Below are 15287 nucleotides of genomic sequence, written 5' to 3' on the forward strand. Positions count from 1 at the left end.
CCTTTGGATTTCATGTTTGTTTTAGAGCGATGGGAGCAATTAGTTGGAAGTCTGTTGTGAATGTATCACGCATTTATGAGTACAATTCACAAAAGCTTGCAGAACATGCAATGGTTTGCTCCTGCTTTAAATTAAATTGAAATGACTCTTGTTTACTTACATATAGCCTATCGATGCATAGGTAAATATAACAGCATATTGTAGGTTAACATTAAATACATAATAATCAAGGCCGTAAAACATCTTAGAGTTAGGGATCACTGTTAGTGTTAGGGTTACTCTAGCTAGGGTTAGAGTTAAGATTAAGGTAGGGATAGGGTACATGCATGTGTACACTAGCTCTGTGGCCTTATTATTATCTATTAATCAAGTGTATTTAGAGTTCACAGAAATTTTGGTCATTGAACTTAAAGTGGGACCAGTGGGTTTATATATATTCCTATCAAATTATGGCCACAAGTGACAGGTGATTGTATTTACTTGGTGTATTTATAATGTAAAACCAGATTTTTCATGTTGTATGTGAAGCATACTGTAAAGCACCCAAGGCTTTGGTACTCAGATGATTGACAACTGATGAATGTAATGCACAAATCTTGAGCCAGTTGTACCAGTTTTCCACTCGAACTGGGGTCGTGTTTCAGCCGATGCTCAAGGGCACTGTTGCCCATGTCCACAATAATAGTCACTACCAACCAACACTCCCTCCCTAAACCCCTAGACACCCGGCAGCAACAATGAAGTCTGTAAAACAGACACAGGCCTACTGCAATTCCCCAAAGGTGGCCCTGAACATTGGTCGATCATTAATCACAGCCTGGCTTTGGCCAGAGTCGGTGACAGTGTGCGATGAGCACTGTCATCCAGACCATACATTATGTCAGCTAAAGCTGTTTTTTATTAGCTAGATGATGGATTACTTTTTAATTGTTTTATTTTTTCAGTTCTTCACCATGGGAGAAACTCGACAGATCGTGGGAATCACTACTGCTAAGATGTGGTTGGTTAAGCTCTAAATGGGCAATCTCTGAGCTAAAGCCCGTTACTGATCATAACATTGTTTAACTGAAAATTAAACACAAGTGTCTCTTCAAGCGTATGAGAAAAAGAAAAACAACAAAAAGCTGTCTTAGAGGAGTTTGAACAAGGTCAGCTACCCCTCTTTTCAGATGATATCACAGCCAGGTGCTTCAGATGCAACCAATAACGTGTTTCTATAATATTCTGACTTGGAAGGTACTTCAATGAAATTAAGCCAACATTCCTATGATAAATAAATAACGAAATTAGAGTTTTTGGCAGATTTCCCCTGCGCTAGCGGCTAGTCAATAATATGTGCCGTCCTTGTGGCTACACTTGATGGCAATACTGAGAGGGTGAAGATTTGAATTTAATGTGACCTTAGACCTTTCTAGAAACAACTACTCTCTGACAAAGAGTGTGACAGTCTTAAAACCAAAGTCCCTCAGGCAATGTTTCATGCTAACTGAACATCTGGATTCATCATATGATTAGGGTCTTAAGGGAGGAATACAAATTAATGTGACAAAGGAGCCGGATAAAAATGAGAAAGCAAAAAAAAAAAAAAAAATCACTCACATAAATCTATTATTTCAATATGATTTCTTTCTGATGAAGCAAGATGAGAGATATTCACATTACAGCTCCCAGTTCCTTCACAATTTGAGAATTTTGAGTGTTGAGTGAAGAAATTAGGGTGATTGGTTCATCGAGAAAGAGACGACGTCATTTTTTGAAAACCCACAGTTTCAAATCATCTTCTTGGTGAATATTTATTTATTAAATACAACTACACAGGCAACAGTATTGGTTATATGTCTGTACAGATGGTGCACAGATGGGAGAGGGGAAGACAAGTGAGATTATTCTCTGACTAAGTTAAGCAAACTAGAACATTTATATTGCTAATAATGAATATTATAATGTCTTACTGCTCTCCAGGGAGCCTGTAAATGCTTTTTTTTCTTCACAGGTGACCAGACCTTACCCTGCATCTCAAAGCTACGCGCAAGAAATATATCGGTCTGAAACTTAAGAAAAATTCTCCTGACAATCCTCTTCACTCTTAACTACCTTGTGTTTGAGAAAACAAACAGCACTCTCCACTGCTGTCATGGGTCAACATAAATAATGATCTGGCACTTTGGGTCCAATACAATCCGCCATTTTTCATCCCTGGGCTCAGTCGCAAGTTAAATAAACGGTGGGCGCTTGCCGAAGAGCTCAGATGGTGTTATAGCGGGAAAGCAAATCAGCCTGGTGATGACAGAAAACTGCCCCCATTTTCATGGAAGTGATTCCCTGGGTGATGGAAGCAAATTACATCACCCAATTTTTTAAAGTCCCGAAAGGAGTCAAGCACGGAGAGCTTTCTTACTTTTAACGGAGCTGACACACCTGAGATGCGAGTGTGTGTGTGTGTGTGTGTGTGTGTGTGTGTGTGTGTACAGTGTGTCTGTGTGACTCTCTTGTTACAAGACACACTTTCTTTATGTTAAAAAAGATGCTATCCAGATGTTGTTCGGCTTTTAGGCACTCTACGGACACATAAATCGGGCAATGCTTGTACATATTACCGAGAGACAGGTACATTATTCATTGTATATATATTTTAACACCATACTGGCACATCTCACTTTGCGAGCATTCCTCCTCGTCGGACTCCACTTCCTCTGGCCTTGACATTATATCTTTACTGATCTCAGATCAACAGCTTGGGGCATACAGTGTCTAGCCCAGAAAAATGACATGTCAGAAGTGCCTGAAGTACCACCACTGGAAGTGACAGTGAGACAGACTGGAGAGCCTGGAATGTGTTTTAGTTGGCCATCAGTGGTCTCCAAAGTGTTTGGTTTATTATTCTAGGGACCTGAAAACGGACATGGATAGGAGAAAGGGGGAATTGTTTAAGAAAGGGAGAGCAGCAGCACAACTTTTAGAGAAGAACGGACTGGGGGCTTAACAGCTGCAGTTACAGCAGTGTGCCACCATGCAGATAAAGTAAATAAGCACTCAAGGAAAAGTGCTGGACACAGTGAGCCATCGTGATTTGACCATGCGATGAGACGAACAGGATGTATAGTTCTGCGATATAATGTTTAAGTTAATAGAAAATCTACCATTAGATTAATCAGGAATGCACACACGCACGCACACACACACACAAACATCACACCATGCAATACAGGCATAGGGTAACCAGGATAGTCATACAGGTGGAGCAAACCAGTCAAAACTGAAACCGAATATCATATAACTGACAAACTCAGTTTATACTGACATGGACATCGTCTTAGAAGCCCCCTTCACTGTTTCCTAACCCACATTTATAGTATGACACTGTAAGAGATGAAAAAGTAACAATTATTATTGATCTTATTGTTGTACTTTTTTTACATAGCATATTTAAAATCGGTATTAACATGCTCATGTACTTATAATTCTTGCCATAACACAGGCAAACTATACGCCTAAGAACATTCTAAATATCTGAATACTGCTATGATCAATACCTCAACAATCCTTTTTCCATTTGGCAAAACTCAATTTCCATTATATGGTAGTTACCTCTGGTGCATTTGATGTAAGTTGCAAATAATACAATAATTTCACTGAATGAAAATTAAAATAGGTTAGAATTTACTGAGCTCTATGTTACCTTTGTCCGTGAAAGTACTCAAGCCTAATATTTCTTGAGATTTATTGATTGTGTTTGTTACAGATTTGTAAAGAATAAATTAGTAATGTGTATTTAGCTGTAGCCTATACTGTGTATGTCGTAGTTTGTCAATGTTTGTACGAAATACCTGCTTTCACTATTTTTATTAATATCATCGAAACCGTCAGTGTCACTATCCTCAGTATCCTCAGTAGCTGTCAGTCTCACCTTCTGCTCTCATATCCTCTACAATACAAAGCTACCATAGCTTCGTTTCCCTAAATTTCACGCAACCGTTGCAATGTATTGTGGGTTTTGTAGTATCTTGCGCATTGTTTACTTCCCCATGTGGAAGTTTTACGCACAGCTAGTTGGATAATATATTTGGTTTGAAACACGGGAAGTGCCTTCGTGAAGATTTCATTTTTCATAAATGGGTGTATTACTAAGTTCATACAGATGATGCGCGGAAAAACTATTATAGTGACAGGAGCTAACAGCGGTATTGGAAAAGCAACGACCGTAGAGCTTCTGAAGCAGCAGGGCCGTGTTATTATGGCTTGTCGGGACCGACAACGAGCAGAGGAGGCAGCCCAAGACATACGGCTGAAAGCCGGACCCGATCAAGGGGAGCTTGTGATCAAACTCTTAGACCTCGCGTCCCTCAAATCTGTGCATAGTTTTTGTGAAGAGATCATTAAGGTAATTTTTCACCCACTTTTTATAAGCTGTATGGTTCGGTTTATATTTTGCAGACAAGATTAACATGTTAATTTTGTAGTTTGTGTGCGAGCTAGCCACGTTCAGACACTGTTAGCACTAGCTGATATGGGTACCGTTACAATCAGAAACCTCAATGTTGAGATATTTAGCCGGTGGGAAAAGGGTAGTGTCCAGGGTTGGTGCCTTCATATTTGGTGAGCATTGTCTAGCTAATCAAGCAACCTAAAACTTCCCTGAAGTGACGGCAGTGGGCGTAACACCGTAATATGAAAACATTAACTTTTTTAAATTATAGGTTTTGAGCTATATTAGTCCCTTCGTATTTGAAAAGATATTAGATGTATTCCAGAGGAGTTGATTTGGCAGGGCACCAAGGGATGGAGACTTGGCACTAGATGGCCGCTGGTTCTAACGTTTCTGCCCCTGACCTGGCTGCTGCCGCCAAAGTGCCCCATAGTATTAAATTATCGTGGTTTCTCCAAAGCGGTATCTCTGTTTCTCCTACCCATCACTCTCAAAACAACAGCCCTGAACAAAGCACAGGTGCTGAAAACACTTATCAGTGTTTAAGTACAGGTCTTTTTAAGGTTCAAGGTTTACACACGGTGTGAATCATTTTTTAAAAATGCACACACACACACACACACACACACACACCAATCTTCATAAATAATTTAAAGTAATTTTTTTAAATAATTTTAGTATTTTATATTTTAGTATATAAAATGTAGTATAAGACAATAAACCTGTGATGATAAAGCCAGGACTTAGAGCCAGAAGTTACTGAAACCCATCAACAGCTTTCTTAAGGTTCTACAATGCAATAATAAACTGATGGTTAAGTGTGTAGCTGTCATGTAGTTGTCTGTTATGAGTTTCCATCATCAGTATTCTGTCACCAATTTTGTGATTGTATGAAGCCTGCATTTAAAATTGGTGTACAGGGGGTAAATGGTAATGAAATTCATTGAGCGACTCAGATGGAAATTAAATGACTCGCGTCTTAAATTACATCATTAAATTACAAAATCAAATCACATTATTACATTTTATATTTTTGCGATAATTTGAGAGAAACTATTGGTCAGTAGAGCAAGTACTTCAACAGATGACTAATCCTTCGGTATTCGTTGACCTCCCAGATTTTCAATCATGTTAAATTATATTTTACCAGGAGGAGCCCAGGCTTGATGTTCTCATCAATAATGCAGGGGTTTATCAGTGCCCTTATACCAAGACTGAGGATGGCTTTGAGATGCAGTTTGGAGTTAACCACCTGGGGCACTTCCTGCTCACGCATCTCCTGCTCGACCTGCTGAAACGTTCGGCCCCTAGCCGCATTGTAGTAGTGTCATCCAAACTCTACAAGTATGGTGAGATCAACTTTGATGACCTGAACAGCGAGCAGAGCTACAGTAAGGCGTTTGCCTATAGCCGTAGCAAGCTGGCTAACCTGCTTTTTACCCTCGAGTTGGCTCAAAGGCTGGAGGACACAGGAGTGACGGTTAATGCTCTTACCCCGGGTATTGTGAGGACTAACCTGGGCAGGCACATTCATATCCCACTCCTTGTTAAGCCCATTTTTAACCTAGCCTCCTTGGCATTCTTTAAGACACCTGAGGAAGGAGCACAGACGTCCGTGTACCTGGCCTGCTCACCAGAAGTGGAAGGCATTCAGGGGAAATGCTTCGCCAACTGCCAGGAGGAGGAGCTACTGCCAAAAGCCACCAATGAAGAAGTCGCGAAGAAGCTCTGGGACATCAGTGAGGTTATGGTCGGCATCACTGTCTGAATGAGAGACCGCCGCTTTGACTGAGTCTTTAATAAGAGCATAGCACAAGTGATGATGTTTAACGTATACACATACAATACTTTCAATAAACCCAGCCAGCATTAAGGTTTGTAGCACTGGGTCTTTCTCCAAGTTGGAGAGCCAAATTGACTTTGAAGGTAATGAAAGTACTTTTAAAAGGGTGTTTAAAAAATCGACTACATCATCGTAAAAGTCTAGCCTATGGATTTGCACTACTAGAAATGTATTGGAATGCTTAACTAATTTGAAATTATGGGGAAAACATGTGAATAACATATACTCATACATGTGTCTCAAAACTGTTGACAGGACTGTGGGGATGTGGAAAATCATGGACATTTATAAATTCAGTGGGCTATGATTTAGTCTGTACAAGATCCTCCCCAAATGAACATCTGTGAGATGTAATTCAAACTGTGACTGTGAGCCTGCTGTGGAGCAGTGATTCATATTACAGTGTTTATGCAAGTTTATTTGCACTATACTAAACTTTAATAAGTGAACATTTTTTTATTGATCTAATGCAAATTTAACCCATGTTTTGGCAAATGCAGAAGACTTCAGGTCCGTGTTTGCGCAAAATGTAAAATGTAAGTAAGGTTCTGCATTTATCCAGCGCACTGAACATACAATACACTTCACTATTAAAGTCCAGTAATTGTGCCTCCCTTTGTCTGAGAGTCACACGAATGGCTTTGTATTCACTGATGCACTGGATTGCTTGTAACTGTTTTTTTTTTATGTAATATTTAGTCTGGAGTAGCTGAATGCTGTGCAGTTCTTAGCACCAGAAAGACTTGGCTGATTTGTAAGCGTTTGGATTGTACTGGAAGTTGCTTTATGTAAGTGTTTTGGCAGACGCGATGGTTTCACCAAATGCAAAAGAGGAACTCTAATCAAACTGACTGGTCGTATATCTTTCACACTGCCATTGAAGTCTGATCTAATATTAGTAGCTGAGTGACAAAGTAACAAATCAGCATCTGTCCAGACTATGAACTGCCTCGTTTTTTGTTTTTTTTTAAGGATTGAAACGTGATGCGACCTAATGTTTTAACACTGTCTCCTTTTTTGTGCCTTTTTTTTTTTTTTTGGAGATGACTAAATCTCCTCATATAAATTACGATCCACTTTTAATGAAGCTCTTTATGAAGTTTTAGTTAAATCTTCATCTGTCCTGTAAGCTCTTTGGTCATTTTAGCCTTTTGCAAATTATTTAGCTCAGAATTCAACAGTTGCAATTCTAATTGGAAAATTGAGTCATGCTTATTATTGATTGGCCTCATTTGCTGACTCATTTTAGTTAAAGAGCAGTAAACTGGTCCAGTTTCAGAGTTCACTGGGATTGTAATTAACCATGCCAGTAGCTGGTACAGTGCCCTGCTGGTCCCCCCCCCCCCCCTTCTTCTCTTCTCTCTTTCTTTTCTGAACCCAGTGATTACTCAGGAATGTTTCTCTTTGCATTAATGGTAGATTAACCATCTCTCTCAAAATGGTAGCAACCCTCCCCAATGTATTTCTAATGCCTTTCCCACCTGCAGTCTCCATTAGGGCATTTACTGGATCATTTGTAGAGAGCACTGAGTAGCCAAAACACTTTTCAGATCCAGAGCACATTAATCTGATTCAGACTCGTTGTGTAATAAGGGAGCTCTTTGGGCTTTCGCTGTGGAAGCCAAAGCCCGTTTGTTTTTGGAATAAAGAAAATGACTGAAATTAACAAAGTTAATGCTCTTAATGATGCGTTCCTCAAGCATGCTGCATCAGCCATGGGTGTTACCACAATGCCAAATGTTCTGATTACGATCTTGAAAAAACGTTTCATGTTCTCTCCTCGTTTCTAGGAAGACAAAATATCGTAGTCGACGAACGAGAAAAATCTGCTTTCCATTTAAAATCGAATTTGGAAGCATAAATAATCCTAATGACATTGTTTGTTTACCAATAATATGGTGCCGTCGTTCACCGTGTCACTTTCTTTATCGTCGCCGAGCTAATGTTGCTTCTCTCAGGAGCGGCATTGGTGTCGTCTGTTCTCACTGTATTTAATCACCAAAGCAAACACAGAACTCTTAACAACTTAATTGCCCTGCACATTTGTTTTATTTGAGAGTAGCGCGGTAGAAATATTAAGGACTTCATCGGTTCTGAGATAGTTTTTGCAGCTCAAGTTTTATTGACCTTTTACAGCTAATACAATTCAGCTAGGACACCATTGTTGAATTGGCCTTCCTTACAATGGTTGAAATATGTGCCTCTTGAATGAGATGGTTTGTTTAGCTGAAGGCCCTGATGGGATAGTAGGAAGGATGGGTTTGACATTCTCCAATGAAGCAGAGTTCTCATAACCGGATGAAAGCAAGAAGGAGCGTTCACATCCAAGCGGAAACAATGAGGAGCTTTCATATCTGTGAAAAAAACAATGAGAAGCTCTTGTATCTAGTGGGAGATAAAGAAACCCTCAGAGAGTGATGATGTGGTCCAAGAAACCACTGCTGCAGCAGTCCAGTGAACATTTGAGGGGGAAAAAATCAGTTGTTTGTTTATTTTCCACAATTTTACCAGGTAATTTGATTAATTGCTTTGTCTTGAACAATCACAACCTGGCTAAGAGGTTGTGTGCACAAGGGCATTGTGAAGTCTTCCCTAGAGGTAGTGCAATCTGTTTTGACATAGTCTTCAAAACAAAATGGATTTTTCTCAGGGTTTAAAGGTTTAAAGGTCTTTGGCAAGTAAAGAAAACATGCAGCCCATTTTTAAAGCTTTATTTTTCAGCCTTACTCAATTTTGTACGGTGCTCACACATGGAAATGATCCACAAGCATAAATCTTTTCATGGGAAATGTGTAGATTTTCCAAAGTACGAAATGAAATTTAGCTTTGCCAAAGTCAAGCTGATATCTTGTAAGTTATGCAGGCAAGATTGTACTGGAAGTTATTTTATGGCAGTTTCCTAGAATTCAGTTGTATATTAGCTACATTTTGACTAGTTCGCTAAATCCAGAGGCTCTTAACACAAGACCTGTCTGAGGTACAGGCTTTCCCATCAGGGACCACTGAAAATCAGAGACGTATTACTGTTCAGCTTCTGAGTGTTGATTTTTTTTTTTTTTTTTTAACATCTGGATTTATATGTGTTGTTTTGGTCAGAATGACTCCATTGTTTTTTGTTGTTGTTTGTTTTTGGTTTGGTTTGTTTTTTTTTTGTTTTTTTTTCTGTGCTTGATATTTTAGGGGTCAGACAGCACTGCCAGTGTAGTTGAATATACGAATTGAAAATGCTCAGTTACAGACAGCAAGATCAGCTGCGTGTTTTGTAACATCATAATTATAGGACTATATATAACATGTATCATGTCATTTCCAAAAATGCATTCTTTTTTTCTGTCTCTCTTTTTATTTGCCTGTCTCTTCTCTGACTGTCTAGTTACTGTCTAGACAAATGTTACAACCGCCTCTCAAATCTCGTATCAATGACTAAAAAAGTGTTAAGGAAAAACACCTGCACAGAGAATGTTTTGAAACCAAAAATGCACTTGACTTGCTTATTGCTGGTGAAGTAAGAGTGTAAATGTCTGTACAAAAAAAAGAAAAAAAAGAACAGAAGAAAACTGAGGGAAAGCTAAATAATATTTTACAAGAAACATTCACAGGCGGTTCATTAGGGTCTTTTATGCCTCAGTTGCATTGCAAATGTGAGCCCTGAAGGAATATTTGCAGTCATTTATAAGAAAGGAAAAAAAAACCCTTCAGATAGACCCATGGAAAATACAGTACCTTTGTCTTCCAAATTCACTCATAGGAGTGTATCCTACCATAACTTCCAACATAAGCACAGCTTCAGTTATAGAGTACAAAATGAAGGAGCAGACGCATTACTGCATCATAAAGTTTTGAAAGGAGAGAGTTCTTTAACCTCATTAAATTCATGGCCACAGTGCTTTGAAAACTTAAAAATCTAACCTGAATATCTGAAAAACAAGTGTTTTCATGCAACATCACTAAGGTACTTTAGATTTAAAAAAAAAAAAAAAAAGGATGCTTTAGGATGATTCTAAAGTGAGTAGACTAATTATTAACAAACAAAGCTGTTTATGAGCTCTGAAGGTTTAAACAACTAAAAAAAGCCTTCTGTTCAAATGTACTGTTATCTGCAAAACTAAATGAACAATGATAGGGTATGTCTCATGAAATCTGTAGCATACAGTACAGACTGTTTGACACATCATATCCAAGACATCTGTAGTTACTTTTTTCGGATTCGAGAAGAGCTAGACTACTCAACTGACTCAAGTGCAAAAAAAAAAAACGACATTAAACCTCAAAGACAAGCATATTATGTGAAAATCTGTATATCCCCAAATATCCTAATTTTTTTCTTGTTAGGAATGAACTATTGACTTGAATCTATGTGTTGCTTGGATCAGGGAGCCTTTTTAAATTTGTTCTTTTGTTTGACGCACCCTCTTTTTTTTTTTTTTTTTAGAGATATTTCGTGCAGGCTGTAGCAGTTTGCTTGCTTTCCTCATTCCTCCCCTGCTGGTGAAATTATTGTGACATTTCAGGTCAAAGTGGCCAATGACATGCTCTGGGAGGCATTCGGTCTGGCAATGCTAGAAACCAAAGGACCTAAATATGTGAGACTACTTAGTGAAATGCTGCCACTTAGGACACAAAACAGGCCCGAATCCAACTATCTGGTTCTAGACGTGATTGTTTGAGATGAAAGAATGTTTGTCTCAAGCATAGCTATTATGAGAGGTGATGAAAACCCAAAAGGAATGCTGGCTATTACAAATACTGAAAATGAATGAAAAACAACAGCGCAGGCATAAGTGACCGTTACACAGATCAGCAGGGACAGGGTATGTAATACCTCAGTGTATATTACTTGTGGGTGTAATAACACAGCATAAATGACAAACCATATACTACATAAAGATGTGGTCATGCATCCAGAAGACAAATTTATAGCTAATTCTAATGATGGATTCACAGCATTTTTAATAGCTTGCCATTGACAGTTTTTAGATAGCATTAATATTTAGTCATTTGCTATTTTAGAACACAACATATAACTTAAACAGTATCAGCTAAGACACACAACTTTCCCAAATCTTGCTTCAGTCTCCCTGCTCCCTCAGTTTCAAGGGGTGGTGTCTGTCAGAGGTTGACCTGGAATAATTCTATGTTTCATGGGAAATATATATCAGAAATTAATGTCTTAAAAATGACAATGAAATGCTCTCAGCATAAACCACACAATCACTGCACAGATGTGATATCAGTGTAGAAGAAGAAGAAGAAGACACACACAGTGTATAGTGTGTGGGCTATAACGCTGTGTGTTCTTGCCTGAGGCCAGTTTCTCTACATGATCCATTAACAAAGTGAGTCACTCAGTGAGATGGTTAGAGTTATGGATATGAATAATTTTAATGTCAGTACATAGTCCAAAAAGGTCTCATGTTTATTGTTTCCAGTTCTGGAAAAATTAGGCGAAAGGGGTGTAGAAGGTCCAGTTTGTGGAGAATAAAAAATGTGTTGCACTTGTTAATGTGTGGCTCCTTTTCTGTTCGTGGTGCAGCATCCTCCCTGGTCCCTCCCTTACTTTTCCAATGACATACAACAGAAATTTAGAACACAGAATGATATCTCGCAATGCACATATGAAATGTGATGTAAAATTCTGTGATACATGTATAGGAGAAGGTGGAAGTGAGCAATAACAGAGTCATAGAAGCACTTTTGCCAAAGCTGAAAAAACTGCTGCATTCAGATATTCATAATGGAGACAGTCAAGTCGCCTTTTCTTTTGTTGTCTTGAGTGTCACAGAAACGAAATGCCCTGTAGTTCACTACAGAATAGAATATATGAGAGAGAGATAGAGAGAAGCAGAAAAGAGAAGGTTGTCATGATCTGATCAGGGTCATTGTGCTGTCTATCGGGACCTGCTGGGACATTAGAGATGCAGCTTGCTGTCTCTCTCTGAAACATCTCTCTCTATTTCTCTCTCTCTCTCACAGTCTCTCTCTTTCTCTCTCTCTCTCTCGTATGATTAATGTACCACTTATTTATCTCTGTCTTTCATCATCTTTCTTAATACACGCTGGTTGAGCGCCAAGCCTACCACGAGCTGAGAGAAAACCGCGGCCATGTTTTCCTTGGCCTGTGCTCCTCTGCACATCCAAAAGCATTCCGGACCAGTGAAAGAGATTCCTCCCATTTGAACTTTTCAACCCTTCATCGTGCTCTCAACAAATTATCCTCCACTGTCATTCCTCATCGCGTTATTGCAGTACAGCACTGGACAGCCATCAATAAAAGGGTGTTTTAAAAAGGAAACTGTGGGTGAGTGAATCAGACTTTAAGATAAAGAGCAGAAGGGGATAAAGAATCCCACATCCTCCTACCTCTTGTTAAAAAGTTAAACAACACTGTGTGTATGGAGTACACCATGCACTGTAGTGAGTGGATTTTATTTATTTATTTGTTTCAAATTTGTGCTTCATATGCAGTGATGTCATGGAGTTATCGTCATATAGAACCATGGTGGGTTAGTGGTAGCTCTTGGGTGTTGTGAATTTACTACAGAGACAGATTATTCAGTGATGTCATGTATAGACCAGTGCAGTCTTTTTTTCCCAAGCTTTCAGTATTTCAGTACAAGCTGTATGAACCACATCATCAAACTATGCATGTTACTGGTGGGCTGTGTAATGTGTTTATATGGCTACACAGGGAGATTATGAGTTTTCTCAGGTGCAGTTTGTGTGTGCGATTGGTAGTTTTCATTCAGTTGTTCCACAGCTTAACTGAAATTATTGTTTTTGTCACACCCACAGTTAGCTAAAGTCGTTCCATTCTAATATCTCTAGTGAGCCTGAGTGAATTTGGCAGCGAGATTGTAGACGGAAACATCCAAATATTTGGTTTTGTAATTGACTGTGTGATGCTTTGTAAGCCTTGTCGACCGGGTAATGCCAGTGGCCATTACGAATGGTATGGTCTAGTACATTCCTAGCTGCTCTTTCTCTGTCTCTACCATTGATATGCTGTGTAGTCTACTGCGGGTTGACTCCTCTTATATTGTTTATGGGTATTTCTACACTGTTTGCTGGTGTGGTCATTGTTTTGCAAGAGCACTGGTATAGTGAACACTGAGTGTATTTGTGTGTGTGTGTGTGTGAGAGAGAGAGACAGAGAGAGAGAGAGAAAGAAGGAGAGAGAAAGAGATGACTTGGTCATAAATCATGTGGACAAGTTTAACATGAAGTAGCTAGAGAGTTGAGCATTGTGTGTGCTGTAGGAGTTTGGCTTAACCAATACAAACACTCAGAAGAGGGAAAAAGCCAAGGGACCTATTGCTCCAGTTCTTAGTCAGGAGTGAAACCGCACATCATTTCAAAGAGTTACATTTACTAAAGTCCTGAAATCCTGCAACTGTTTAAGCTTCTGTAGGATCAGCAATGTACTCAGCAACTGTTCAAGTGTATGAAATGCAACAAGTCACTAGACTTATCAATTGTGCTTCTGCTCGTTGAACATAAGGTATTTAATGTGTCTCTCTTTTTGATCAGTACTATATCCATTCATCTTATACAATCTAAGCGATGTCTCAGTTGCCAAGAGTTGTAGGGAAGCGTGATGATGCCCTGAACCCCAAGTGGGTGATGTCAAAAAAGAAAGGCACTCCATTACTAATCAGCAATCTTGAGGTAATTTCTATCTGAAATCATAGATTCAAAGAAGGTTAGACATCAACAACAAAGATACTGAAGGTCTCCCTGTGTGACCAGTGGATGCTTAGGTGCTATTGTTGGACATGAAAACTGGTTTACACACACACACACACACACTCATCAATTTGTTTAAGTCTGAATGAGTTTAACTTACCTGCACAGCTGTTGTACCTGATCTTGGATTAATACTCTTTACACAAAAGAAGTCATGGGTAGGCAGCAGAGGTCCAGCACTCTCTTTGCAACCATGACAAATAATCAATGAAGTGGAAATGAAAACCAACAGACATGCAGAGCCTCTGTAAGTGGGGTTTACAATACCAGACATTGCCCTTAAGGTGGAATGTAGAGCCAATGGGAATAGGGGAATAGTTGGTTAGGGGAGGTATTCATGCTTTGATCTAAAATATCAGTAGGGACTAGTGGACATGAACTGGAGAGTGTGGTCTGTGTGTGTGTGTGTGTGTCTGTGTGTGTGTGAGTGCGTGTGCCTGTGTGCATGTATTTGAATCAGAAGAATTTGCTTAGCTTTCATTCTCCCAGGGGTTCTCCAATATGAGTCCTGACTTTTGTCACGTTTCAGGAGAGTGGCTTGCCTCAGTCTCCATTCAAGCAAAGAGTCATTACTTATTGTCAATATCAGCAAGATGCATCCTGTCATCACTGCTGGTCCCCAGTTTCACCATAGCAAAAAGAAAAGAAAAAAAAAACAGTGGCTGTTCAGTGTCATTGGATCCCTGAGCTGCTGTCAGAGAAAGGCCGCAACCCAATGCATCACGAGTGTGTGAGAATCCTCTCCAGTTCCAGTACAAAATGAGAAATGTCCCATACGGACCCTTATATTTTGTACACTATTCTCTCAGCTCCATGACTTACATATGAAGGGTCACACTGGTAAAAGATACATTGTCTAACGATAGATCACAGGTAATACCAGTGTGAAAATTAATTGTATTAAGTGCATTTGTCAAGAACTGAAGGGCTGTTTTTGTTTTAAAGTTGACAAATGCCCCCTTGATAAAGCCAGAGACTCAGAGAGTATTTAGAGACCCGCTAGTGACCCTGGTCAACCTCGCTTTTTCACATCTCAGCAGGTAATACAAATTCTACAGCTAATTATACCCATTACTTTTAATCAGTGCTGATGCTCAAAGCATTTCCTCAATTTATACTGTGCTTTTTTTTTTTTGAAGTATAAGAATAAGATTCATTAGGTTTTTGTGCTTGTTCCCATACCAGGGAACAGAAAAGTCAAAAGAAAAAAGAAAAAAAGAACTATGTGACTCGCTCTATGTGGATTTAACTGAACAGCAGAGCATTTTCAGTCAC

The 15287-nt window shown here is 39.2% G+C and overlaps 1 protein-coding gene across 1 annotated transcript; it reads left to right on the forward strand.

Annotated features, from left to right (window-relative positions):
* The first annotated feature begins 4138 nt into the window (after window positions 1-4138).
* On the forward strand, window positions 4139-6194 carry rdh14a (retinol dehydrogenase 14a). The gene is made up of 2 exons (XM_030772348.1): window positions 4139-4381; window positions 5577-6194. The coding sequence occupies exons 1-2, from the start codon at window positions 4139-4141 to the stop codon at window positions 6192-6194; spliced, it is 861 nt and encodes a 286-aa protein (XP_030628208.1).
* Window positions 6195-15287: the final 9093 nt, after the last annotated feature.

This window comes from Chanos chanos, chromosome 4, assembly GCF_902362185.1.
Source record: "Chanos chanos chromosome 4, fChaCha1.1, whole genome shotgun sequence".
In the NCBI taxonomy this organism is placed as follows: domain Eukaryota; kingdom Metazoa; phylum Chordata; class Actinopteri; order Gonorynchiformes; family Chanidae; genus Chanos; species Chanos chanos.